Source organism: Chiloscyllium plagiosum, unplaced genomic scaffold (assembly GCF_037043375.1).
Source record: "Chiloscyllium plagiosum isolate Xiang-an unplaced genomic scaffold, Cpla_swu_hap1 HiC_scaffold_10, whole genome shotgun sequence".
Taxonomy (NCBI): Eukaryota; Metazoa; Chordata; class Chondrichthyes; order Orectolobiformes; family Hemiscylliidae; genus Chiloscyllium; species Chiloscyllium plagiosum.
Window position 1 is genome coordinate 38,974,340 of NW_028270148.1, and position 25,512 is coordinate 38,999,851.

At 42.7% G+C, this 25,512-nt stretch overlaps 1 protein-coding gene across 2 annotated transcripts in view; it reads left to right on the plus strand.

Annotated features, from left to right (window-relative positions):
* The window catches only part of thada (THADA armadillo repeat containing), a 380,305-nt gene extending 374,483 nt beyond the window's left edge, over window positions 1-5,822 (plus strand). For both annotated transcript variants that reach the window (XM_043695686.2, XM_087991280.1), the window contains 2 exons: window positions 1,966-2,132; window positions 5,097-5,822. In XM_043695686.2, coding sequence (XP_043551621.2) covers window positions 1,966-2,132; window positions 5,097-5,426 — 497 coding nt within the window. In that variant the 3' untranslated portion in view covers window positions 5,427-5,822. The remainder of the gene's footprint in view (window positions 1-1,965; window positions 2,133-5,096) is intronic.
* Window positions 5,823-25,512: the final 19,690 nt, after the last annotated feature.

Here is a 25,512-nt window from a genome sequence, read left to right on the forward strand (position 1 = left end):
TGCCCATTATTGTATTGAGTTTACTAACTGTACTACTACGTGCTTTTAGTTCACAGTGATCATTTATTGTAGAAAGAAGTGTGTTCCACCTACAACAGGGTGTTTTCTTTCTTGACTGTGAAACACAGTGATGCAATGTTATGTGTTTATCTACACAGCTGGTGGGAAAGCCCTCGTACAAGAATTTCAATAAAACCATTTAAAACTCACCCATGTTGTATTCCAGTAAATGCAATATAAACTAGTTTTCAGTTTTTGTTCTCCGTTTTAGGATTTTTTAAAATTTGCATTGGTTTTAAAAAAAAAAGATAATGGATGAGAAAGGAGAAAAGCCCAGTTTATACTTTGAGATATTTATTGATATTGACAAAAAGGAAAATGTGTGGGTGCATTTTTTCCTCTGCTTATTAAAGTAGAAACAAGTTGATAAGTAACAAATAGTTAAAGGACTAATGGCAGTGCCATTGCCTTATGCTGTGTAAGATAGGAGTAGTGTTTGATGGACTGAAAACAATTGGTTTGTTTTAAACAGCTTATATATCCTTCCTTCTACAACTGTTGCATGCCACATGCTACATGAATATAAGCACTGTCTTGAAAAATGATACTTTCGATTTCCTGTGGTGTTTTCAGGAGCACAACACCTTTAGGGTGACTGTTTATTCCATGAGGAAACATCTGATCTCTGCTCAGTATTTTCTGGTAATACACACAAATCAGGAACACAGCATTTGAAAAAATTGCTGGTGAGAACCTGTATCCCATCATTGAAGTGTTCATACTGTAGTGAAAAGTATACCATAGTATCTAAAAATACCATTTAAAAAAAAAACAAGTATAAATTTAATCAGTTGGGATTTGTCACTACCATTTCCGGCTCATTATTTTGTTAAATATCTTTTATCTCCTTAAGTATAATTCTACTGACCACTAACTCAGAAAAAAACTCATTACTTGGTAAAAGTTATTGAAATACATTGCTTTCCTAGAAGCCTTCACAGGATATAATTGGAGAACTTGCAACTAGAGGGCATAGATTCAGGACAAGAGGTTGACTAGGTCTAAATTGAAGAGAATTTTCTTCAGACGGTTGTGAATATTTGGAATTCTTTATGCCAGAATGCTCTGAATGCTTTGCCATGCTATGTTTAAGCCGAAGATCGATAGATTTTTGGATTCTAAGGGAATCAAGTTTGGATAAGTTTAGTTTTACACATTTCCTTCCTCCCCCACTGGAACAACTGCACTAAGTTCGATGTTGAAATTGAGTTATCAAGATATTGTCTTTCTGCCACTCAAATAATGCAAAACATAAGAACATGTTTCCTGAATTAATTTTATTTTAACAGCAGCTAAATGGAACTCTTGCCATTTGGTGTTATAGTAAAGAAGCTTTTTCTTGGTGTTATATTTCCCTGCTTGTGCTGTCTACTGTGCCAGTTGTTAGAATTTTTCATACAATTTTACAAGTCAATGCATAGCAGTAATGGGGCTTAGGACTGAACATTGAAGATTCAAGTGTATTCTTAATCAAGTACAAATTATGTGACTCTATTTATCTTAGTAGTTTCTTCTGCAACCTTTCTGTCATTGAAATTTTCCAAAAAAAGACACCATTTCAGCGCCAATTTTGTATGTTGGAAGTTGAATTCAGTAAGTCTGGGATTAAGAGTCTAAAAATGACCATGAAACCATTGCTGATTGTCAGAAAACCATCTGTTTCAGTCATGTTCTTTAGCGAAGGAGATCTGCCATCCTTACCTGGTCTGGCCTACATGTGACTTCAAAACCCCAGCAATGTGGTTGACTCTTAACTGGGCAATTAGGGATGGGCAATAAGTACAGACCTGGCCTGTGATATCCACATACCTTAAATAATTTTTAATAATTCATCATTAGATATTTGTAAAGTTTTGCAATTAAATGTATTTTTATAATTTTATTCCTCCTTAACCCATCATGCAGATATTTCATTTTCTGCCATTAATCCATCCCGGGCTATGGATCTTGGCCTTGGTGTGCTGTGTGAACTATTACAGATCTGGAATCAAACTTCCCTTGGAATCGTAACCCTAATAGAATGGATGCTGGGAGAAGATAATATGGAAGGAGATGCAACAAATGACAATGTGGTACGTTTATAAGGAATAAAAGTTTTGTTTAGAAAGCTTGCCAAATGTATAACCCTCTTCTTCCACCACCCATACTTTAACACATGATTTTTGCTTTTCTTTTTGACTACATTCTAAGAAAGGTGCTGACACATCTGTGGTTGAATCAGTGAGCACCAATCACTACCCTCTTTACATAACCAGCTATTTGTTATTTTATAAGTAAAAGGAGATGTGAACACAGGAGCTACTGAGAAAATATTGCGACCAAGTCTAACATTGCTGAAACCCAATATCTGACAATACACTTTTTCATTTGGGGTTGGAGGAGCACCTGTGACACTGAAAGTGGAGGGAGCTATAAGAGAGAGTAGTCAATAAACTCTGGACACAGAGGCAAGGTTACTTGGCTTTGTATCTTACTAACTGGCTTAGATCCACATTGACAAAATATAGTACTCCAAATTATAACACAGAACTGCAAAGAGAAAGGAGGGTCGGGTTTGCAGATGGAAATGTTGGAAGTAAGGGTTACCTGTGACGTCTCCTCAACTATAGGGCCTGATTTAAAATGCCTCAACAGTTTTCTTGTCCAGCCACCATGTAGCTCCATTTAGTAATTGCGGAGCTAGAGAGCAACTAGGAAACAAAATGCAAGTAGATTTGGCATGGTGTAGAGTTGAGGTTGGGAACTAGTTATGAATGTGGGTTGGCAGTATGGTGGAATAACAAAACTTTCAGGGGTTGTTGGGGAAGGATGCTTGAAAATCAGCTTGGCAGAATTGGAGCAGAGAAAGCGTGCAATAAAGGCACTTCGTTCATGGATCTGTGCCTCTCTGTTGGAGGCCATTGATTCAATTTAGTTTCAGATGCCTGTCTATGCTTACCCATGTCTAATTCAATTCATCACTGCTTCCATGACGTATCTGGTAATTGGAATCTCAGTGATGTTAACTAAATTTTCTACTGCTCCAACCCACAAGCTCCACTTCCATTCTAAATTAGTGTCCACAGTTCACTGCTTTTATGCAGACAAAAGCTAAAGCCCAATATGGGCAAAAATGTCTTCTTCAAGCTCTGCTTCCCCATGTTCCAAGAGACTAGCCTGCAGAATTTAGAAATAAAATCATAATTAAAACTTAGGTAGTCACTGATTTTACCCACAGAAGAAGGAATCTCCCAACAAGTTGTGGCTGTGTGGGTAGATTTGGGCAAAGGTGAAGGGGTGGTGGCTCTTTCCCTGGTCCTCTGTGCCCATTACAAACATCCTGCCGTGAGATCACCCCTCATCCAGGATCACTCATCGTTTAGCCTCCCTGCTGCACGTGCACACACCCTCACCCCTTTTTACATGGATGAACAGTTAAAGAGCTGCTATCTGATAAATCAGCAGCTCTAATTGGCCAGACTTTCTCTCCCAGAGGGGCAGAATTCAGGCCTTACCCTTCTAACTGCCAGCTGACTATTAAATGACAACAAAGCAGCTGTTATTCCCATGAGCAGGTCCATCATGAACCTTTTAACCCAGTGTATTCTACTTTTAGCTTGTTTATCTTTTCCCTTTGCTGAAGAGAAACGGGCTTTTTAAAGGTTTTTCATTTTATATACATTTTATTTTAATCTTCTGCAGTCCATCTTGACACCTAATTTAATCTCACCTGTGCTGTGTGTGCTATAAATATTTGGAAGAAAAGCTTAAGCACAAGTACTAACATTCGACTGACTGTATTTACAAGATTCTCAGAACCATAGAGTCACAGAGATGTACAGACCTTTCAATCCAACTCGACTGCACCAAACAGATATCCTAAACTGTATCTAGTCCCATTTGTCAGCATTTGGCCCATATCTTTCTAAACCCTTTCTGTTCATGTACCGATCCATATGCCTTTTAAATGTTGTATTGTACCACTACTACCACCTCCTCTGGCAGCTGGTTCCATTTGTGTATCACCCTCTGTGTGAAAATGTTGCACCTCGCATCCCTTTCAAATATTTCCCCTCTCACCTTAAAACTATACCTTTTGGTTTTGGTCCCCTCTAACCTGGGAAAGGACCTTGGCTACTCACCCTATTCATACCCCTCATGATATTTTATAAACCTCTATAAGGTCACCCCTTGGCCTCTGATGCTCCAGGGAAAACAGCCCCAGCCTATTCAGCATCTCCGTATAGCTCAACCTTCCAATCCCAGGTGCATCCTTGTAAATCTTTTCTGAACCCTTTCAAGTTTAACAACATTTTTCGTCCAGCAGGAGACCAGAATTGAATGCAGTATTCTGAAAGTGACTTCACCAATGTCCTGTACAGCCACAACATGATGTCCCAACTCCTATACCAGTAGCCTACTATTCATTTGTTTATAAGCTAATAATGGCTACTGAAATTGCCTTCCTTCGCTGTCAAATATAAAGGCATGCTCAACATCTAGACCCACTCACTATCGTGTAAATATTCCCCTAGAGAATGTAGGGACTGCAGAATTATCACTACCCTCTGCTGGTTTAATTCTTGGAATTCAGGCCTGCTGTAAGCATAGCAACATTCTGCATTTGTTTTAAAACTGTACATTGTTGCAGGGTATTTCTAACTGTAGTGGCGGAGTTGATACATTAACAAAACAATACTGCCTGCTCAGTTCCTTTTTATTTGAAAAATATAAACTTTTGTTACACTTTATAAACTAGGAACTAGTACAAGGCTTATCAGAATTGATTTATCATCAGGATCATAAGGATTTATCATCAGCATTTGTTCAGAATCTTGAAACTCCCTACCTAATGCATTGTGCAAATACCTTCGCCCACTGATTTCAGTGGCTCAGGAAAGTGGTTCACCATCACCTTCTCAAGGACAAGGATTGACACTAAATTGCCAGTGATAATGACTATTAACAAATAAAAATGTATTATAGATTTAGTTTTAAATGCCAAATTTTCAGATTATGTTTCCTTTGCTGACTGAATATATTTCCTTTATTTTTAGGAAAATTATGACATGCTTTTTGATAAAGGTGAATTTAACCTTTGGGCAGAAAAGATTATATTTGCCAATTTACTCCAGAAGCATCTTTTAAACCTCATCTCCGAGTCACACGTGGTTCCAGGCGATGAATCAGGACTCTGCCGGTTAACAACGATGGCTGCCAATCAAGCCCAGCGTGTAGCAGGGCTCTTAAAGGGCCTACCACCTGCACCAGAATTTTCTAGAACAGCAGACTACACAAGGCTAAGCATTCAAAAAGTGAGGCTTTTGAATGTAGCTGAGCTACTGAGCCTGTTTGGATTGGGTGCTGTTATTACAGGACATTTCTGAAGTGAATGATCTCATTATTTGACTTGGCCAGAAACTGAGGAAAAACAGATCAACTGAAGCAAACTCTTGACAAAGAGAGGCTTGTTGGGACTTGAAAAGGCTGTATCCTATAGATGTGTGTGTCTTACCGCAAGAAGATTTTTGTGCCAACAGTAATTACATGACAGCTATTTCCTCATTTCACTGTTGAACACTGGATTGTGTTGGCAACAAAAATGAACTTTTGTTCATGTCTAAGTATGGTAGTGCGCACACCTGTAATTTAGAATTATACATTATAACTAGGACAAGGGAAAAGTATGGATCATTAATCATTCAAGTGTTCTATGTTATATTTTAATCAAATAAATTGAAATGTAATTTTTAATTTATAGGTGTGTTTCTCAATTTTGAAAAGATTTGATAGCCAGATGTAGAAAAACGGCATTGAGGATTTATATCTTTTCTCATCGAAACATCAGACACCTCTAACACATCCTACATCCAAGTCAGAGCCAACCCAAGTTTAAAAAGAAATTATCTTGCAGTGTGATTTATTAACCAGAACTTTCCTTGAAGTAAAAGAACGACAGTTTCATTTTATTTCCCACAAATCCGGAAGTGAGATTCCCACTTCTCAAAATCGCAGATTGAATGCATCTAACTATCAAATTAGCATAATTGCCTATTTGTAAGTCAATCCCAGTTTGGATAATGTTCTGGAAAGTGTATTTAAGTCTGCTTTTATTCCTTTTGTCTTTATTTCGCTAATTTTGTGTTCCTTTCTGAACTATATTAATCACACTTGATTTATTTCACTTCTTTTAGCTCCATCCTCCTACCTCTGGTCCCTGGGGTCAGGGAGTCCAGAACTAGAGGGCGTAGGTTTAGGGTGAGAGGGGAAAGATATAAAAGAGACCTAAGGGGCAACTTTTTCACGCAGAGGGTGGTACATGTATGGAATGAGCTGCCAGAGGAAGTGGTGGAGGCTGGTACAATTGCGACATTTAGGAGGCATTTGGATGGGTATATGAATAGGAAGGGTTTGGAGGGATATGGGCCGGGTGCTGGCAGGTGGGACTAGATTGGGTTGGCGATATCTGGTCGGCATGGACAGGTTGGACCGAAGGGTCTGTTTCCATACTGTACATCTCTATGACTCTGCTACTCATCTTTTATTTTTAAATTGCATAATGTGTAACTCTGTACTTAACTGAGTCAAGGAGAGAAATCCCCAAGTTTGGTGGGTATTTCACTCACTCGCTTGAAAAACATGTTAAGACGCCTGTGTTGCCGTTCAAGATGAAAGCCCGCTCAATATTTTGCCAGTCAAGTAGTTTTAGGCCACCAGTGAGCTTTTGTCACAAATCAGGTACCCCAGAGCCAGAGGTCTGTCAAAACAGCTTAGGCTGACAATCCTTGTGTAAAAGCTGTGACTGCTGCGAGCATCACAATTTCAGAGACCAAGGTTCCAGGCCAAAGGCGGTGGTCTGTGCAGTATGGGGGAAAGTGGTTGGTGGACACAGAGGGTTAGAAGCAAGGAACAGGGTGGATCTTGGTGGTCAACTCCTGCCCTATGTAAAGGGCCTTGAACAGGCAGCTAGATGATCAAGACCCAAAACCTCTGAAGCTGACAAGCAGCAATCTGACTATCATCCTTCTCCCTCCAGGAGAAACAATTGTCAGAAGCTCACTTACAAATGACCAGTTGTTGACGAGTTAAGGCCTCAATTAACAGTGAGCCAGGAAGGTTAGTCACAACGTTCCTGTCCAGAATATAATTTGGTTACAAGTGGAATGGTGATGGATTTCTGTAATGCCTCCTCCCTCACCTCCTTTGGGACCAGAAGAATCTGCCCATGGGGTTGATCCTTTATGAAGTATGTAAGGAAGCAAAATGCAATCATACTGACCAGACGGACTTTAACATTCTAGTTACTGAACAGCAGAGTGAATGTAATCACATGCACAGACGTCTGCTATCAGGTAAAACAAAAAGTAGCCAATGAATGTTTTGAAGTTTAAAATTCAGATAGTTGGAGATCCAAGATGGCGGCGGTCTGAGTGGTCTTCTGTGCTGAGCTCTGTGCCATACCTCTGTGGGCAGCACGGTGGCAAGTGGTTAGCACTGCTGCCTCACAGCGCCTGAGACCCGGGTTCAATTCCCGCCTCAGGCGACTGACTGTGTGGAGTTTGCACGTTCTCCCTGTGTCTGCATGGGTTTCCTCCGGGTGCTCCGGTTTCCTCCCACAGTCCAAAGATGTGCAGGTCAGGTGAATTGGCCATGCTAAATTACCCATAGTGTTAGGTAAGAGGTAAATGTAGGGGTATGGGTGGGTTGCGCTTCAGCAGGTCGGTGTGGACTTGTTGGGCTGAAGAGCCTGTTTCCACGCTGTAATGTAATCTAATACCCCCCAACACCTTGCGAACCACCCCTCGGAGAAAAATTGATAATATAGAGTTGCTAAAACTGTGATTTTACAGCTCTAAGAGCAGGATGAAGGTGAATAAAGGAAAAGGAGCGAAAGGAGTACAGCATGCAGGGCAATCCCCTACTGTGTCGGGGGTGCCCGCAGCCATTCCCCAAACTCCCAGGGTGGCCCGTTTGGATTTAATGGTGCAGCAGCATTTACTCCTGGAGTTTGCTAAACTCCAAGAAAAGATTGAGACAGCACTGGATCCGATCTCTGCCATGCTGAAGAAGCATGAGCAGGAGATCCAAACACTGGACCAATGAGTGGAAGTGGTCAAGCAGAGGACTGCAGCATCGAACACTGTGGCGGAGGTCTTAAGAGGACGGATCCAAATGCTGGAAGACCAGGTTTGGATCTTTCAAGTACAAGTGGACAACCTGGAAAATAAAAGTAGAAGGAAAACCTATGGCTCGTGGGTCTCCCGGAGCGCGAAGAAGGCGAGGACCTCCTTGGTTTACTGGAGAAGTGGCTCCTGAAGTTCCTGAGGCTGGAGTTGGAGTCGGGCGGGTCAGTGTGGAGCGGGTCCACCGGATCGCAATGCACAGGTCCGGGCCAGACCCACGCCCCTGTCCGGTCCTAGTGTGACTCCAAAAATTATAAAGAAAAAGTTAGTGATTGAAACAGCAAGAAGACTGGGAAGAGATCCACAGACTTTAATGTACAATGTTCTTTCAAGACTTCTCTGGAGCCACAATTAAGAAGAGAAAGGCAGTTGATGAAGTCAAGAGGAACTTAAGGGACCTAAACATTCAATATCCCTTGAGGTATCTGGCGATGTTACCTTTCGCTTACGGACGGACAGACTATAATTTCAATTTGGCAGAAAAGGCCAAAAGACTTTGTGAACTCTTTGAAATAAAGGTCTCTGGTTTAGGGGGCAGGAGCACTGTTATGGACAATGGTATAGTTTTTATTTTTTTTCTCTGCCTCTTTTATCTTTCTCTCTCCCTTTGTGTGGTTATTGGTTTTATAGATTCTGTATTCCTTGGTGTAAAACCTGATTTATTTAACATTTCAGTTGGTTGGTTATTGTCTGGTTTTTTTTTTGCTTTCCTTATCTGGATAGGGGTGGCTATACCTGTGGATGTATGGAGAAGAGATGTGAAGTGGGAGAGGGTGGGCATCTATTGGTAACTCTCAGGAACGTAAATAACATTTTCTGTTTGTCTATGAATTGCCTGGGAATGGGGCGTGGCCTCAGCTGGCAGTAGCCAGGATGGTTGCAAGAATTGGGAGGATCGTGCCCCCCTATGGGCAAAGGGGGAGTTCTGTATTGAATTGGGGTTTATTTGGGTGTTTGTTTAAGTTAAATGTAGTGGTTAGTCTTTTATTTATAGTTGTTTTCACAGGAGTAATTTTTAGATTTTATAGACTTAAATGTTTTTCTCGCTTGCTACACCTCAGATAAGCTTCTTCCTCTTGGGAAGCCACGGGCTACCCTGGACGACCATGGCTAGTGATCTGTTCAGGTGGTGCACCTGAAAATCAAAAGGGAGCCATTCCCCATTAAAATAAAGAAAGTGCTGTCAAGCCTTAGGAAGGAAAGGATGGACATTGCCCTGCTGCAAGACACAAATTTAACTGATAAGGAACATCTGAAGCTGCAGCAGAAAGGTAATGATAGGGTATTCTCCTCCTCCTTTAGCTCCAACAGTAGAGGAGTGGCTATACTGGTAAGAAGGAACCTCCAATTCCAGGTAACTGAGCAAATTATGAACAAATATGGACGGTTCATCATTCTTAAAGCTCTAATACATGGAGAAGAGTATGGCGGCCTGAATGTTTATTGTCACCCAGCGCACCCTCTTAAATTTCTAATTGATGCAGTTGCTAAATTAATTAATCTTGGGTACACCGTACGATTATAGGAGGGGATTTAACTGCCTAATGGATCCCGGAATTCACAGGATGCCAAGGGGCCCAGTCCATGGAATCTCAACAGTTGGTTGACTTGTGTGAGGAGTTGGGATTGGTGAATGTATGGAGGTATCTCCATCCTAATGGAAGAGACTTACTTTCTATTCCAACCCACACAAGTGTCCTATGTGAATTGACATGTTCCTTATGCCATTGGTCTATTTGGACAGAATATTGACTTGCAAAATTGGAAATATAACTAAATTAAGGATGCCGGAATAGATAGCACATGGGTCCATTCCTGTCAAGGGATAGCAAATGTGTTGAGTACATTACAAGAGAGTTGAGGGCCTTCTGGGATATCAACTCTGGTATGACCAGTAATCCATCAGTACTTTGGGAGACCACTAAGGCATGTTTACGAAGCCTGATCATTTCATATTCAACGATTAGAAAGAGACGGGACACGCAGCAACGGATGCTGAAGGTAGCTGAGGAAGCATATTATAATAGACCTTCATTGGTCAAGCTGCAGTGGGTGACAGCTCTCCGGGCTGCTCTTGACTCAGTGCACACACAAGTGGCAAAAAAAAAAGATTGTTTGAATTTGGAGATAAGCCAGGTAGATATCTGACTAGAAAGAAAAATGCTTCACAATTCATTATATCTATCAGAGAGAGGGCTGGCACGGTTACCCGTGAGATGAAGATCAATGTTAGATTTAGGGAATACTTTGCAGAGTTATACTTGTCGGAGGGTGGCGAAGACAGTGCAGTGAGAATGCAGTCCTTTTTTGAGAACCTGGACCTGCCCAGTATAAACGTGAATGTCGGTACTGGAGGTGCAGGAAGCAATAAAGCATCTCCAGCGTGGCAAAGCACCGGGACCAGATGGATTCCTGAGTGCGTTTTATAAGGAACTCATAAATGTGTTGGCGGAGTCACTTATGAGAATATATAGTCATTCATATACACAGGATTGTCTTCCGCCCTCCCTCAGGGAGGCTAATATCTCCCTCATTTCAAAGAAGGGGAAACACCCCTGAAGAATGTGCTTCATGCAGACCAATTTCACTGTTGAATGTGGACTTGAAAATTCCGTCAAAGGTGCTGGCCCTGAGGTTGGAAAAGGTATTGCCCGATATTATAAAAGAAGATCAAACGGGTTTTGTCAAAGGCTGCAGCTCCTCCAACAAGATCAGGAGAGTACTGAACATAGTGTAGGTTTCCCAGCAAAGATTGATGCCAGGTTTGGTGGCCTCCCTAGACATGGAAAAGGCACTTGACTGGATAGAATGGCCGTATCTGTTTGGGGTCCTGCGGGGACCCTTTGCCAGATGTATTGTATAATGATCCGAAGGCGACAGTTATCACAAACAGCACTAAGTCAGATAACGTTAGTATTGGGAGAGATAGCTGACAGGGATGTCCTTTCTCACCGCTGTCATTTACCTTGTTAATTGAGCCGTTAGCAAAGGCTATCAAGAAGGACCCTGAAATAGTGGCGCCAAGGGAGCATAAGATCACTCTATACGCTGAATATGTTGTTTTGTTCTTGACCAATCCGGAGAAATCCATACCCCAATTGATACAAAAAATAATTTATTTGGCAGTTTTTCAGGAGACAGAATCAACTTCACAAAATCCGAAGTCATGCCGTTTGGGGGGATTAGTGGAAGTGCCTGATCTGAAGAATGGAATGCATTTCCCATTTAGGTGGTTGTCAAATGGTTATTTTGCATTTGGGAATTTTTATTACCCCTGCCTTCCACCAGTTGTATAAAGCTAACTATGCACAATTACTGGAGGGGATAAAACAGGATTTGCAGCGGTAGAAGGGATTACCGTTATCATGATTAGGCCGAATAGTCCTGATTAAAATGAATGTTCTTCCTCACCTGTTGTACCCCATGAGAATGCTCCCATTGTTGCTACCCAGATGAGTGTTACGGAGGCTCAATGGTTGGCTTGGATCCTTCATTTGGTGTTGTAGGCGCTCCCTAATTAAATTTACCAAATTGCAGCTCCTGCAGGGTGAGGGGGGTGTGGACCTTCCAGACTTGAAGAGATAGCAAATAAGCGCTTTGTTAGCATATGTGGGTGACTGGGTATGGGGGATTCAGGGTCAATTTGGCTTGACGTTGAAGCCTCACATTCAAGATGTCCCATAGTTAATCAATTATTTATGGATAAGATGAAATCCGTGACCAAGCAGTTTAAGAGTCCAATCATTTTAAATACAGTGAAAGCCTGGAGAATAATGAGGCAAGACGAGGGCAATTGGCTTAAGACCTCGCCATTTACCCTGTTGGTGGGAGCTGAAGCATTTAAACTTGGGCAATGGACTCCGGCTCTAAGGCATGGGAGAATAAGGGAATCTCTTATTTGGGAGATTTCTTTGATGGGGAGGTCTCGATGTCATTTAGCCAACTAAGTCAGAAATATGGATTGTCTAATAGGGACCTTATCCGATACTTTCAGACAAGGGATTATATACAGAGGAAGACCATGCTCCTGGCTCTGCCTTACAAGTCAGACATGGAGAAAAGAATGTTCTGGTGCACGGGTGCTCTTTCAGTTGGTATTTTGTATTATTTACAGAAAGGACCGTGCCTTAGGAGATGTGGAGAGATTCTGTAGGACTTGGAATCGGGAACTAGGACAGGATATTTCATTGGAAACATGGGAAGATAGATGGAAAATGTAAGAAAATCTCAATATGTAACAAAGCACAGGCCATGCAATTAAAGATTTTACACAGGGCTGATGGCACAGGCTGATGATGGAGCATCTCCCCCAAGACTACCTCACAAATATGGTGCACCACAAAATGGAGCAGTTTTAGAAGATGTGGTGGCCCTTTCTAAATTATACATACGCAGACTTATCGGCAATATTAACCAGGGTCTTGGTATAGCCATGGAAGTTAGATTGGGCAGCCTATGAGGCCCTGGGAGGGGAAAGCTGGGAAAATATGGATACAACGACTGGTGCTCCCAGGGGGTGGGAGCTTCAGTGGAGGAGCAATGGGTGAAATAGAATAAAGTAATGTGATGCAATTTAAATTCATTTGAATTCAACTTAATTTAACTTATATTTAATTTGATTGTAGTTTAGTTTAAGTAGATACGTTTGTTCTGGTAGAATAGTAAGTAGTTTATTTTGAATAGTATTGTGATATGACACTGTTGTACTACCTCTATCTTTTTGTATTCTGGTATTTTTTATAAATACATAGTTATGCTTGAATTTGAAAAAGTTTTTAATAAAATTTTTTTTTAATTCAGATAGTTAGCTAAACTCCAACTGAGGTGTTCTGCAAACTGTACAGTACTGAAACTTAGAAATGACAAAAAATCCAGACTAACACCAGCTTGTGGGCTTAACCCACATAAAGCAATACAAAATGTTGCTATCGAACTGACTTACTCATCAAGCAAAGTGGGCTAAGACTCCAGCCATTTTCATTTATGATGAAGGTCTTTCACTTGGTTCCAGACTTTAACAACAGGCAGCTTTAAAATGAGTGAGGATTCCTCACGAGGAGAATGGTTCAAAGGTTCATCAATTAGATATACCTTATTTTTACTTTTGAGCAGGTCAGAAGCTCAGTCATTCTGCACAAAAATGTAGGAAGGCAAATATGACAAACAAGAAATAAGAGGGGGTGAGGTGGAAAGTTACTAAAACATTTAGTTTAAAAACAACCTTCAGCATTATTCTTTATTTAGTGCCTTCCTTTTCTGTGGGTGGGGGGAAACACAATTTGGAAAGTCTAGAAAGAACCACCAGTAGATGATGCAATAAATAAACATATTCTGTGGAGAAGACTGGGTGGGTAATAAGATAAATAGAATAAGGATCAGCTCATTCAAAGGGGTGTGCTTTACCAAAAAGCATTGCTGAGGCTGTCCATTTAAAACAAAACCAAAGACCTGAGAAAAGAATTTGCAGACACATTGTGAAGACCACAGGAAAATTCAGGAAAATTGTTCATTCTGACATCAAAAAAAGTTTCCTGCTGAAGATCTTATGCTCGAAACATTGATTCCGCTGCTCCCAGATGCTACCTGACCGGCTGTACATCTCCAATGCCATACTTTTTGACTCTGATCTCCAGCATCTGCGTCCTCACTTTGTCCCATTTGGCTGTCTGTGCTTTTCAAGTGCCACGTGAATTAGACACTGGGCTGAAAAAGCATAGCTTCAAATATCAATACAGATGGATTTCCAATTTTGATGGTATTAGGCAAGTCCCTCCAGACTTGCCCCTCTCTGAGCCCCCAGGCCTAACCCCGCCCCCACATCCAGCTCCAGTCCCACACCAGGTCCTAGCTCCCCGCCCTGCCGTGTGTTCACCATCCCTCCAGACTTGCCCCTCTCTGAGCCCGCCGGTCTCCATCACCATGTCCAACTCCGCCCCCACGCCGACCTCTGTCCCCGCCCCCAGGCCTAACCCCGCCCCCACATCCAGCTCCAGTCCCACACCAGGTCCTAGCTCCCCGCCCTGCCGTGTGTTCACCATCCCTCCAGACTTGCCCCTCTCTGAGGATGAAAGATCAGTCCTCAGCAGAGGTCTCACCTTCGTTCCCACACGTTCTCGGGTCAATGAATTCAATACACGGAGTGACATCGAACAATTCTTCCGCCGCCTTCGCCTCCGTGCCTTCTTCTTCAATCAAGACTCTCGCCCACCCTCTGACGACCCCTTCTCCCACCTCCAACACACCCCGTCCACCTGGACACCCCGTGCTGGCCTCCTACCTGCCCTCGACCTCTTCATAGCAAACTGCCGCCGCGATATTAACCGCTACCTGAACTCCCACACCCCTCCCACCCACTCCAACCTCTCCCCCTCGGAACGCGCAGCCCTCCACTCCCTCCGTTCCAACCCCAACCTCACCATCAAACCAGCTGACAAGGGAGGCGCGGTAGTAGTTTGGCGCACTGACCTTTACACCGCTGAGGCCAAACGCCAGCTCGCCTTGACCATGACCCCACCCCCCACCACCAAACCATCATCTCCCAGACCATCCATAACCTCATCACCTCAGGGGACCTCCCATCCACCGCCTCCAACCTCATAGTCCCACAACCCCGCACCGCCCGTTTCTACCTCCTGCCCAAAATCCACAAACCTGACTGCCCCGGACGACCCATCGTCTCAGCCTGCTCCTGCCCAACCGAACTCATCTCGGCATACCTCGACACGGTCCTGTCCCCATTAGTCCAAGAACTCCCCACCTACGTTCGTGACACCACCCACGCCCTCCACCTCCTCCAGGATTTCCGCTTCCCCGGTCTCCAACGCCTCATCTTCACCATGGACATCCAGTCCCTGTACACCTCCATCCCCCATCACGAAGGACTCAAAGCACTCCGCTTCTTCCTTTCCCGCCTTACCACCCAGTACCCTTCCACCGACCCCCTCCTTCGACTGACCGAACTGGTCCTCACCCTGAACAACTTTTCTTTCCAATCCTCCCACTTTCTCCAAACAAAAGGAGTAGCCATGGGCACCCGCATGGGCCCCAGCTATGCCTGCCTCTTCGTAGGGTATGTGGAACAATCCATCTTCCGCAACTACACTGGCCCCACCCCCCATCTTTTCCTTCGCTACATTGATGACTGTATCGGCGCTACCTCGTGCTCCCACGAGGAGGTTGAACAGTTCATCCACTACACTAACACCTTCCACCCCGACCTCAAATTCACCTGGACAGTCTCGGACTCCTCCCTCCCCTTCCTAGACCTTTCTGTTTCTATCTCAGGCGACCGAATCAACACGGACATCTACTACAAACCAACCGACTCCCACAGCTACCTGGACTACACCTCCTCCCATCCTGCCCCCTGTAAAAACGCCATCCCATTCTCCCAATTCCTTCGTCTCCGCCGCATCTGCTCCCAGGAGGACCAGTTCAAAATACGTACAACGCAGATGGCCTCCTTCTTCAAGGACCGCAATTTCCCCCCTGACGTGGTCGACGGTGCCCTCCACCGCATCTCCTCCACTTCCCGCTCCTCCGCCCTTGAGCCCCGCCCCTCCAACCGCCACCAGGACAGAACCCCACTGGTCCTCACCTACCACCCCACCAATCTCCATGTACAGCGCATCATCCGCCGACACTTCCGCCACCTCCAAACAGACCCCAGCACCAAGGATATATTTCCCTCCCCTCCCCTAACAGCTTTCCGTAGAGACCACTCCCTCCGCGACTCCCTTGTCAGATCCACACCCCCCACCGACCCAACCTCCACTCCCGGCACCTTCCCTTGCAACCGCAGGAGGTGCAACACTTGCGCCCACACCTCCCCCCTCACTTCTCTCCAAGGCCCCAAAGGAAACTTCCATATCCGCCACAGATTCACCTGCACCTCCACCCACATCATCTACTGCATCCGCTGCAGCCGGTGTGGCCTCCTCTATATTGGGGAGACAGGCCGCCTACTTGCGGAGCGATTCAGAGAGCACCTCTGGGCCACCCGGACGAACCAACCCAACCACCCTGTAGCACAGCACTTCAACTCCCCCTCCCACTCCACCGATAATATGCAGGTCATTGGACTCATCCACCGCCAAACCACAACAACGCGACGGTCGGAGGAGGAGCGTCTTATCTTCCGACTGGGAACCCTCCAACCACAGGGGATGAACTTGGACTTCACCAGTTTCTTCATCCCCCCTCCCCCCACCTTGTCTCAGCCGAATCCCTCCAGCCCGGCACCGCCTTCCTGACCTGCAGTCTTCTTCTTGACCTCTCCGCCTCCATCCTACTCCAACCTATCACCCTCACCTTGACCTCTTTCCACCTATCACATTTCTAACGCCCCTCCTCCAAGTCCCTCCTCCCTACCTTTTATCTTCTCCTGCTGAACACTCTCTGCTCATTCCTGAAGAAGGGCCTGTGCCCGAAACGTCGAATCTCCTGTTCCCTGGATGCTGCCTGACCTGCTGTGCTGTTCCAGCAATAAAGTTTCAACTTTGATCTCCAGCATCTGCAGACCTCACTTTCTCCAAGAACTTTCAAAAGTTGATTGAGTGTGGATGTTCTCAGGTAAAGGGACGGCTGGAAAATGAGAAGCCTTCAAAAATGAGATAATGAGAGCCCAGAGACAGAATGTTCCCGTAAGGGGGAAAGGCAAGCCTGGTAGATGTAGGGAATGCTGGATGAAGAGAGAAATTGAGGTTTTCATCAAGAAAACGAAGGAAGCATATGTCAGGTATAGACAGCAGAGATCAAGTGAATCCTTAGAAGAGTATAAAGGCAGTAGGAGTATACTTAAGAGAGAAACCAGGAGAATAAAAAGGGTACATGAGTTGGCAAATAGAGTTAAGGATAATCCAAAGGTATTTTATAAATACAATAAGGACTGATGGGTAACTAGGGAGAGAATAGGACCCCTCAAAGATCAGCAAGGCAGCCTCTGTGTGGAGCCACAGAAAATGGGGGAGATACCAAACAAATATTTTATATCAGTGTTTACTGTGGAGGACATGGAAAATACAGAATGTAGGGGAAAAAATGGTGACATCTTGAAAAATGTCCATATTACAGAGGAGGAGGTGTTGGATGTTTGAGATGCTTAAAAGTGGATAAATCCCCAGGACCTGATCATGTGTACTCTAGAACTCTGTGGGAAACTAGGGAAGTGATTGCTGGGCCCTTACTGAGATATTTGTATCATCGATAGTCACAGGTGAGGTGCCGGAAGACTAGAGGTTGGCTAACGTGGTGCCACTGTTTAAGAAGGGTGGTAAAGACAAGCCAGGGAACTATAGACCAGTGAGCCTGACGTCGGTGGTGGGCAAGTTGTTGGAGGAAATCCTGAGGGATGGGATTTACTTATATTTGGAAAGGCAAGGACTAATTAGGGATAGTCAAAATGGCTTTGTGCATGGGAAATCATGTCTCACTAATTTGATTGAGTTTTCTGAAGAAGTAACAAAGAAGATTGATGAGGGCAGAGTAGTGGATGTGATCGACAAGGTTTCCTCATGGGAGACTGGTTAGCAAGGTTAGATCATATCGAATACCGGGAGAACGAGCCGTTTGGTTACAGAACTGGCTCAAAGGTAGAAGACAGAGGGTTAGGTGGAGGGTTGCTTTTCAGATTGGAGGCTTGTGACCAGTGAACTGTCACAAGGATCAGTGCTGGGTCCACTACTTTTCATCATTTATATAAATGATTTGGATGTGAACATAAGTGGTATAGTTAGTAAGTTTGCAGATTACGCCAAAATTGGATGTGAAGTGGATTGTGAAGAAGGTTACCTCAGAGTACAATGGGATCTTGATCAAATGGGCCAATGGGCTGCGGAGTGGCAGATGGAGATTAATTTAAGATAAATATGAGGTGCTGCAATTTGGGAAAGCAAATCAGGGCATGACTTGGTAGGTCCTGAGGAGTGTTGCTGAACAAAGAGACTTTGGAGTGCAGGTTCATAGTTCCATGAAACTGGAGTCTCAGGTAGATAGGATAGTGAAGAATGCTTTCCTTTATTGGTCAGAGCATTGAGTATAGGAGTTGAGAGGTCATGTTGTGGCTATACAGGACATTGCTTAGGCCACTTTTGGAATATTGTGTGCAATTCTGGTTTCCTTCCTATTGGAAGGATTTTGTTTAACTTGGAAAGGTTCAGAAAAGATTTACAAGGATATTGCCAGAGTTGGAGGATTTGAGCTATAGGGAGAGGCTGAATAGACTGGGGCTGTTTTCCCTGGAGCATCGGAGGCTGAGGAGTGACCTTATAGAGTTTATAAAATCATGAGGGGTATGGATAGAGTTATTAAACAAAGTCCTTTTCCCGGGGGTGGGGGAGTCTAGAATTAGAAAGCATAGGGGAAAGATATAAAAGGAATCTAACGAACAACGTTTTCACGCAGAGGGTGGTGCGTGTATGGAATGAGCTGCCAGAGGAAGTGTTGGAAGCTTATACAATTACAACATTTAAAAGGCACCTGGATGTGTATATGAATAGGAAGGGTTTAGATGGACATGGGCCAAGTGCTGACAAATGGGACTAGATTAGTTTAGGATATCTGATCGGCATGGACGTGTTGGACCGAAGGGTCTGTTTTTGTGCTGTATATCTCTATGACTCTACCGGTTCTCAAGCCACACTCTCTGAAAAGTACTTTCATCAACAAAGCTAATCTTCCTAAGTGTAGTGATTGTAGTGATGTTAACCAGTGGACCTTACAAAATATAAGTTCCCTGATTGGGGCTGTTAATTTTGTCCAATCAGGGAGCCCTGGCTGACAGGTAAAAACCAGGAGTGTCAGACATCCTTAGCACTCTGAGGGAGCTGGATCCGTGTCAAGGATGTTCCACGTGTAAATAAAGGGGGACTTGGTCACAGAGGCATACAGGAGGAGAAAGTGAGGACTGCAGATGCTGGAGATCAGAGCTGAAAATGTGTTGCTGGAAAAGCGCAGCAGGTCAGGCAGCATCCAAGGAGCAGGAGAATCGACGTTTCGGGCATGAGTCCTTCTTCAGGAATCTGTAGAGGGAGGAAGAGAGCTTATTCAAGGAAGGCATCCTTGCAAGAGGATTCGCAGTAGGTTAAAATCTTCAAGGAGAAAGTGAGGACTGCAGATGCTGGAGATCAGAGCTGAAAATGTGTTGCTGGAAAAGCGCAGCAGGTCAGGCAGCATCCAAGGAGCAGGAGAATCGATGTTTCGGGCATGAGCCCTTCTTCAGGAATGGAGGCATACAACATAGAGGCATACACCAAAGAAATAGACTCTTAAGTCTAATTTGTCCATGCTGACCAGATTTCCCAAATGTAACAAGTCCCATTTGCCTGCATTTGGCCCATATCCTTCTAAAGCTTTCCTATCCATGTATCTGTCCAAATGTATTTTTAATGTTGTAACTGTTCCTGCCTCTACCACTTCCTCTGGCAGTTCATTCTACACACAAATCACCATCTGTGTGAAAAGACTGGCCTCAGGTCCCTTTTAAATCTTGCCCTTCACTTTAAACCCATGCCCTCTAGTTTGGACTCCCCTACCTGCGGAAAATACTTTGGCTATTCACCTTATCTATGTCCCTCATGATTTTATAGATGTGTATAAGGTCATTTCACAGCCTCCCACACTCAAGGGAACAAAGTCCCAGCGTTTCCTTATAACTCAAACCTTCTAGTCTCAGTAACCTTTTCTCAGTAAATCTTATAGGATACCAACACTCTGTGGAGTTATTTTGAGCGGTGACGAGAGTAAAGCAATTACCTGATGAAATTCGCTCGCAACAGTCGTCTTTTTACTGGGGTAAGCATTTCTGGCGTCATGCCATAATTTGGGAAGCTTGATTCCTTCAATCCTGCTGTCGAAGAGTGTGTTATATTTTCTGGGTAAATGACATTGGGGCAGATGAAAAGCAATAAGTAATTGGCCTGACACACCTAGGACCCATAGCTTTTTAGGAGCTTAAACTTTCCCTGATACACCAGATATTAAAACCTTTCAAGAGTTGATGAATTTAGTTAATTCTGAAATGCTATCAGTTTTACTTAGCAATTCAAGAACCAGGGGAATCCAGATCAGGATTTTTGACTAGGTTAAGACAACTGGAAGAAGCATGTGACTTTGGTTTAACCCTTAATGAGATGCGGAGAGACCTTTTGACATGTGGGATTAATGATGTAACCAAGTAAAAGCAGCTACTAGCTAAGGCCTAACTGGACTTCATACAGACACTATAACTGGCTTTATCATTAGAAAATGTGGCAAGTGGAGCATGAGCTGTACAGTATTCTAATGGAGGTGGACATTCTCGCCAGTCTGACAGCTTGGGGAGCACATCTCAGGACATATCGTGAACAGAGGGACTCTTGGTCAGCCCACAGTAAAAACCCAAAACAAAGCCAAACCTCAGCGCAACAGTTAACATTTTCTTCATGATCCAGGTTGGCAAGCCATTGTAGTTGCTGCCAGTATGCAGACTCAATAGCAGAAGAGTCCCACTAGACCTATATTGAGTAAGAGAACTCATAGCCCTGTATCCAGGAGAGTGCAGACCCTGGAAAGTCCACCTACATTTGATTTGGAACAGTTGAATTGCTTAGCAACATCCAAATCAGAATCAAAATGGTCACCCAGTTCTAATGGAGGTCACAGAAACATAGAAGATTGGAGCAGCAGGAGGCCATTCAGCCCTTCGAGCCTGCTCATCTATTCATCATAATCATGTCTAAACGTCCAATTCAATGGCCTAATCCTGCTTTCTCCTCATACCCTTTGAGGTTGATACTAGCACAACCATTTCAGTGAACGCAGAACCAATCTTCAACAAAATTCGCTCTGGACTCCAACCCTTAAATTCGCACAAGAACTTGGCTAGACTGAGAACCTATACCAGGGAACTTTTACAGATTAAGTGTACAAATTCAGTTCTGGTCTCTTGCGAGGAGCAGCTGTTTCGGTCAGTACTGATTCTCCTAAAAGGCTCAAGCTTGATGGGGTGAAAATGTTTGAGAAAAACTCACCTAGATTGGTTTAACATTCTTCAATCAGAAAATGGCTGCCTGACTGAAGTCCTAATTAGATACCAGGACGTCACCTCTGAATCTGAGGTGGACACAGCGAAGTCGCCGTTTCAACACTTTTGTCACCTGGAGAAGAGAATGAATTTCTTCTGAGATGCTCTGGGTGCAAGAGGCGAGCGACTGTGTGTTACACGCTGCCCATGTTCAAGGCAGAGTTTGAGGAACCTGACCGAGTGCTAAAATGCCGCAGGAGGAGTTACCACAAAAAGAACAGGCCCTTGTCCTCAGACTCCGAGAAGGAAGGATGCAGTGATTGTAACAAGGTCAGCCAGGTGGACCTTATAGAGTATGAGTTTCCTGATTGGGGTAGTTAATCTGGTCCAAATAAGGAGCCCCAGCTGACAGATGAAAACAGGAGTGTCAGACATCCTGTTCACTCTGCAGCCTGGCTCAAGGGAGCTGGGTCAATGTCGAGGATTTTCCATGTGTTAATTAAGGATGACCTGGTGATGGGAAACTGGCCTCTGTGGAGTTATTTCACTAAGAATAATAGGTTTGATAAATTATCTACTACCCATACTTTAGAGCTATTGTTTTTCAAAATTATGACTAATTGCTACATTTTAACAAATATTAATACACTCAGACTGGCATGCTCGTGCAATTTGGCTAGAAATGAATTGTATGCTATAAATTCATGAAAAGGTCTCGAAGAGATTATGTTCTGTCAGTTTAAAGAAGTTAGTTCTCTCTGGCATCAGAATACATTTGTAAATCTTAGAAACCTAATATTCTTATAACGCACATTTTAAATAGCTGTTTAATAGCTTCAAATCCAAAGCAAAAGATATCATGAATTTTCTAGTAAACGATTAGTGCTGTTGGTATGTTTGTGATGAGAATAAGTGATAGAATACGTCAGAAAGATTAAATCCTGCAAGATGAACAGGAACTAATCTCTGCCTCCAGATTGTTGGAGATTAGAGATCTCACTTCCTGGGGTTGGAGCATCTTTGGATTGGATTAAATATTTAGCCACTGGAGATGTGCTTCAATCAAGGTGCAAGGGCTCTGACGCCTTCAACCTAAATGAAGAGTTAGCATTTCAACTATTATGCTTTACCATATTTTGATGATAACACCAAGTGAAAACCCAATCTTTCAATCTTACAAATCCTTGCAGAGATGTCTAGAATGATTAGAAATACATCCAAAGGTAGAAAAATGTTCAAAGGTTTTATTAAATCAGGAACGCATAAAAGATATATTTCTCCATGTACTAGGACCCATGACTATCTGATTAAGAAATTCAGTACTCCCTGATGCTAAATTTATTGATCACAAAAATGAAATACCATTTTACTAAAGGTTTCTTGCCTGACATTATATGACTTTATGACAGTGTAACTTCTATCGCTATGAACCTGATATTAGAAACCAAAGCAAGTAAATCTGAGTTTGACAATTAATTTGCATGATTTTCTTGTTAGCAGTTCTTGAAAATCAAAGCTTGTTGGCAAAACTACAGACTTAGAATTACTTTTGGCTCTCCCAATCACAGTCATACAGCATGGAAACAGACTCTTCAGTCCAACCAGTCCATGCCAAACATAATTCCAACTGAAGTAGTCCCATCTGCCTGCACTAGGCCCATATCCCTCCAAACATTTCTTATCCGAGTCACTATGGGCTGAATTTTTTGCTCCTATGGTGGGTAGATCAGGTCAAGAAATTTCCAGGCTCAATGCAGCCACCTTGTGATAAACCTATCCTGAGCGGCACAACTCCCTTTCAATATTTACTTCTTTAGTGAAGTATTCAGTTTCTCCTATTGAATTTTTAAAGTGCTGATGTCATCTTTTTGCACTAAAGATGCTTAACATTACAAGTTGTTGTTGATTAAGAAAACCTAAAGACAATCCCTTTTCAATGGTTATCAAGAGTGCTCTTTTCCATCAATGTGGCATCTGTTCTAAATGACAGGATTCAGATTGGGAGGTTAATATGCATAAAGTTACATTGGTTCACCTGAATTATATCACATAATCTATCAGATCTTCGGCACCAAAATTGTTAACTATGGAAGCAACAGGTTAAAAACCAACATAAGAGATTAAATATTCCACAAAGGAACCAACCACTTGTTATTATGCCACATTTACCTCATACTAATTTGATTGTTTTTAAAGAACATTATTACTCTTTCATAATATATTCTTTATTTGAAACACTAAATAATGATTTGTACCCAATTCAGCTTAAATGTTAAAATAGCATGAAATTTTATCATAGGAGTTCTGATCAATATATTCCAGCTCATAAATATTTCAGTTTCCTTTATGATCAGCACTTCTAATAATTAAATAGTTTTGTGCCTCTAAGGTGCAGTTTCAAAATGACAATTTAACGAAGTTTCATTAAGAATAGAATTCATATTCCTCGCTGATTAACAAGGTGACTTGAGCAGAACTTAGAAACCAGCATATTTAACTCTGATCCAAAGGAAATTTTAAAAAAACTTTATGAATAAGTCTACTCATTGACTCTGAAAAAGATGATCATTTAGTAGGATAAAATGTCAATATGATGGAATGGTTCTTAAGGTTAACCATCTTCATATTCTGGAGAAAGTGAGGACTGCAGATGCTGGAGATCAGAGTTGAAAATTGTGGAGCTGGAAAAGCACAGCAGGTCAGGCAGCTTCCGAGGTGCCCTATGTCCAAACATTTCAACTCCCCCTCCCACTCTGCCAAGGACATGCAAGTCCTGGGCTTCCTCCACTGCCAAATCCAAGCCACCCGACGCCTGGAGGAAGAACGCCTCATCTACCGCTTTGGGACCCTCTAACCACACGGCATCAACATCGACTCCACCCATCCCAGATCCAACCTTCTAACTCAGCAACACCCTCTTAAACTGTCCGACCTGGCCATCTTCCTTCTCATCTATTTGCTCCAACCTTTCCTCCACCCTAATACTATCACCTCCCCACCTGCATCCACCTACCGCCTTCCCAGATATCTACCCCGCCGACACCACCCCTACCCCCACCTCCACTTTTCTGTTTATCTATCAGTCCCTTTCCCCATTCCGCACCCCACTGTTCTCCTGTTCCTTAGATGCTGCCTGACCTGCTGTGTTTTTCCAGCTTCACACTTTTCAAGATCTTCATATTTTGGTCAAGTAACAGGTTTTATAAAAATTATATCTTTTGTTACACAACAATCGAAAAACAAATCATAAAATACAGAATGTTTAGGACTGCTGTTTTAGCTTTTAGATATTTGGTTGAATCAGGTTTTATTTTTACATACTGCATTTGATTCTTTATTCAAAAATACCTGAGGAACATCTCCACCAAAAATGTGTGGGACTCCCATCTTTGATTATTATAGCCATAGATTTGCAGTGAAATTGTTGTCAAACCTTGTTTACATTTGGTCCAATAGCAAATAGCCACTGCTACATATTCATTCTAGATGTATATGTACATATGTGAATATATATATATATATATATATAATTCTCAATTGCACACCTAAAACTGAAAATGTAAAACTTTTAATAAATATTTAAGGCAGAGATGGTGGACATTGAGACAGGATTGAGAATTTTATATTATTGGTTATTACATTTTTTGGGAGATTGGGAAAGAAAATTGACAAGGGGCATTGTTGATGAAGGGTTCTATCTCAGCATTAAAATGTAAAGAAATCCCTGAAAACTGTATTAAGACAAAATCCACATGGAAAAAAGGAATAAATAGAAAAATAAATGCTGAAGTTCTACATGTGCATTATAGGCTGCCAAGCAATTGAAATGATAGAAGTGAAGATCTTCAAGGAGCTCAGAGAGAAAGCAATATATTATATGACTTTATCAAAGATAAAGTTTGGAAGACTATAGTATAATGGATGTAGTCATTGTGCTCAATAATTTCTATATGTCTAGATTTGTACATTTATGATCCAGTTAGAAAAGCAACGTTCAATTTATTTCTAGGAAATGAAGTAGCGTAAACAGCTGAGAGAATGGGAAGACAGTTGGAGAATAGGAAAGTTGGAAATAGTTAAGTTCAGTCAAGGACAATAAAAAGTGAAAGTTAAAGCTGCTGGACAAAGTTCAATGAGTTAAAAGAGTATCTGGTCCAAGTAAATGAAAGGAAGTACTTGGCTCAACTGTTTAACAAATATAATAGGTACAGATTTAACAGGATCTTATTTTACATAGTTTTGCTTTAATGTTAATCAGTTAATGGGACCTATATTCTCATTTAGCTTTGC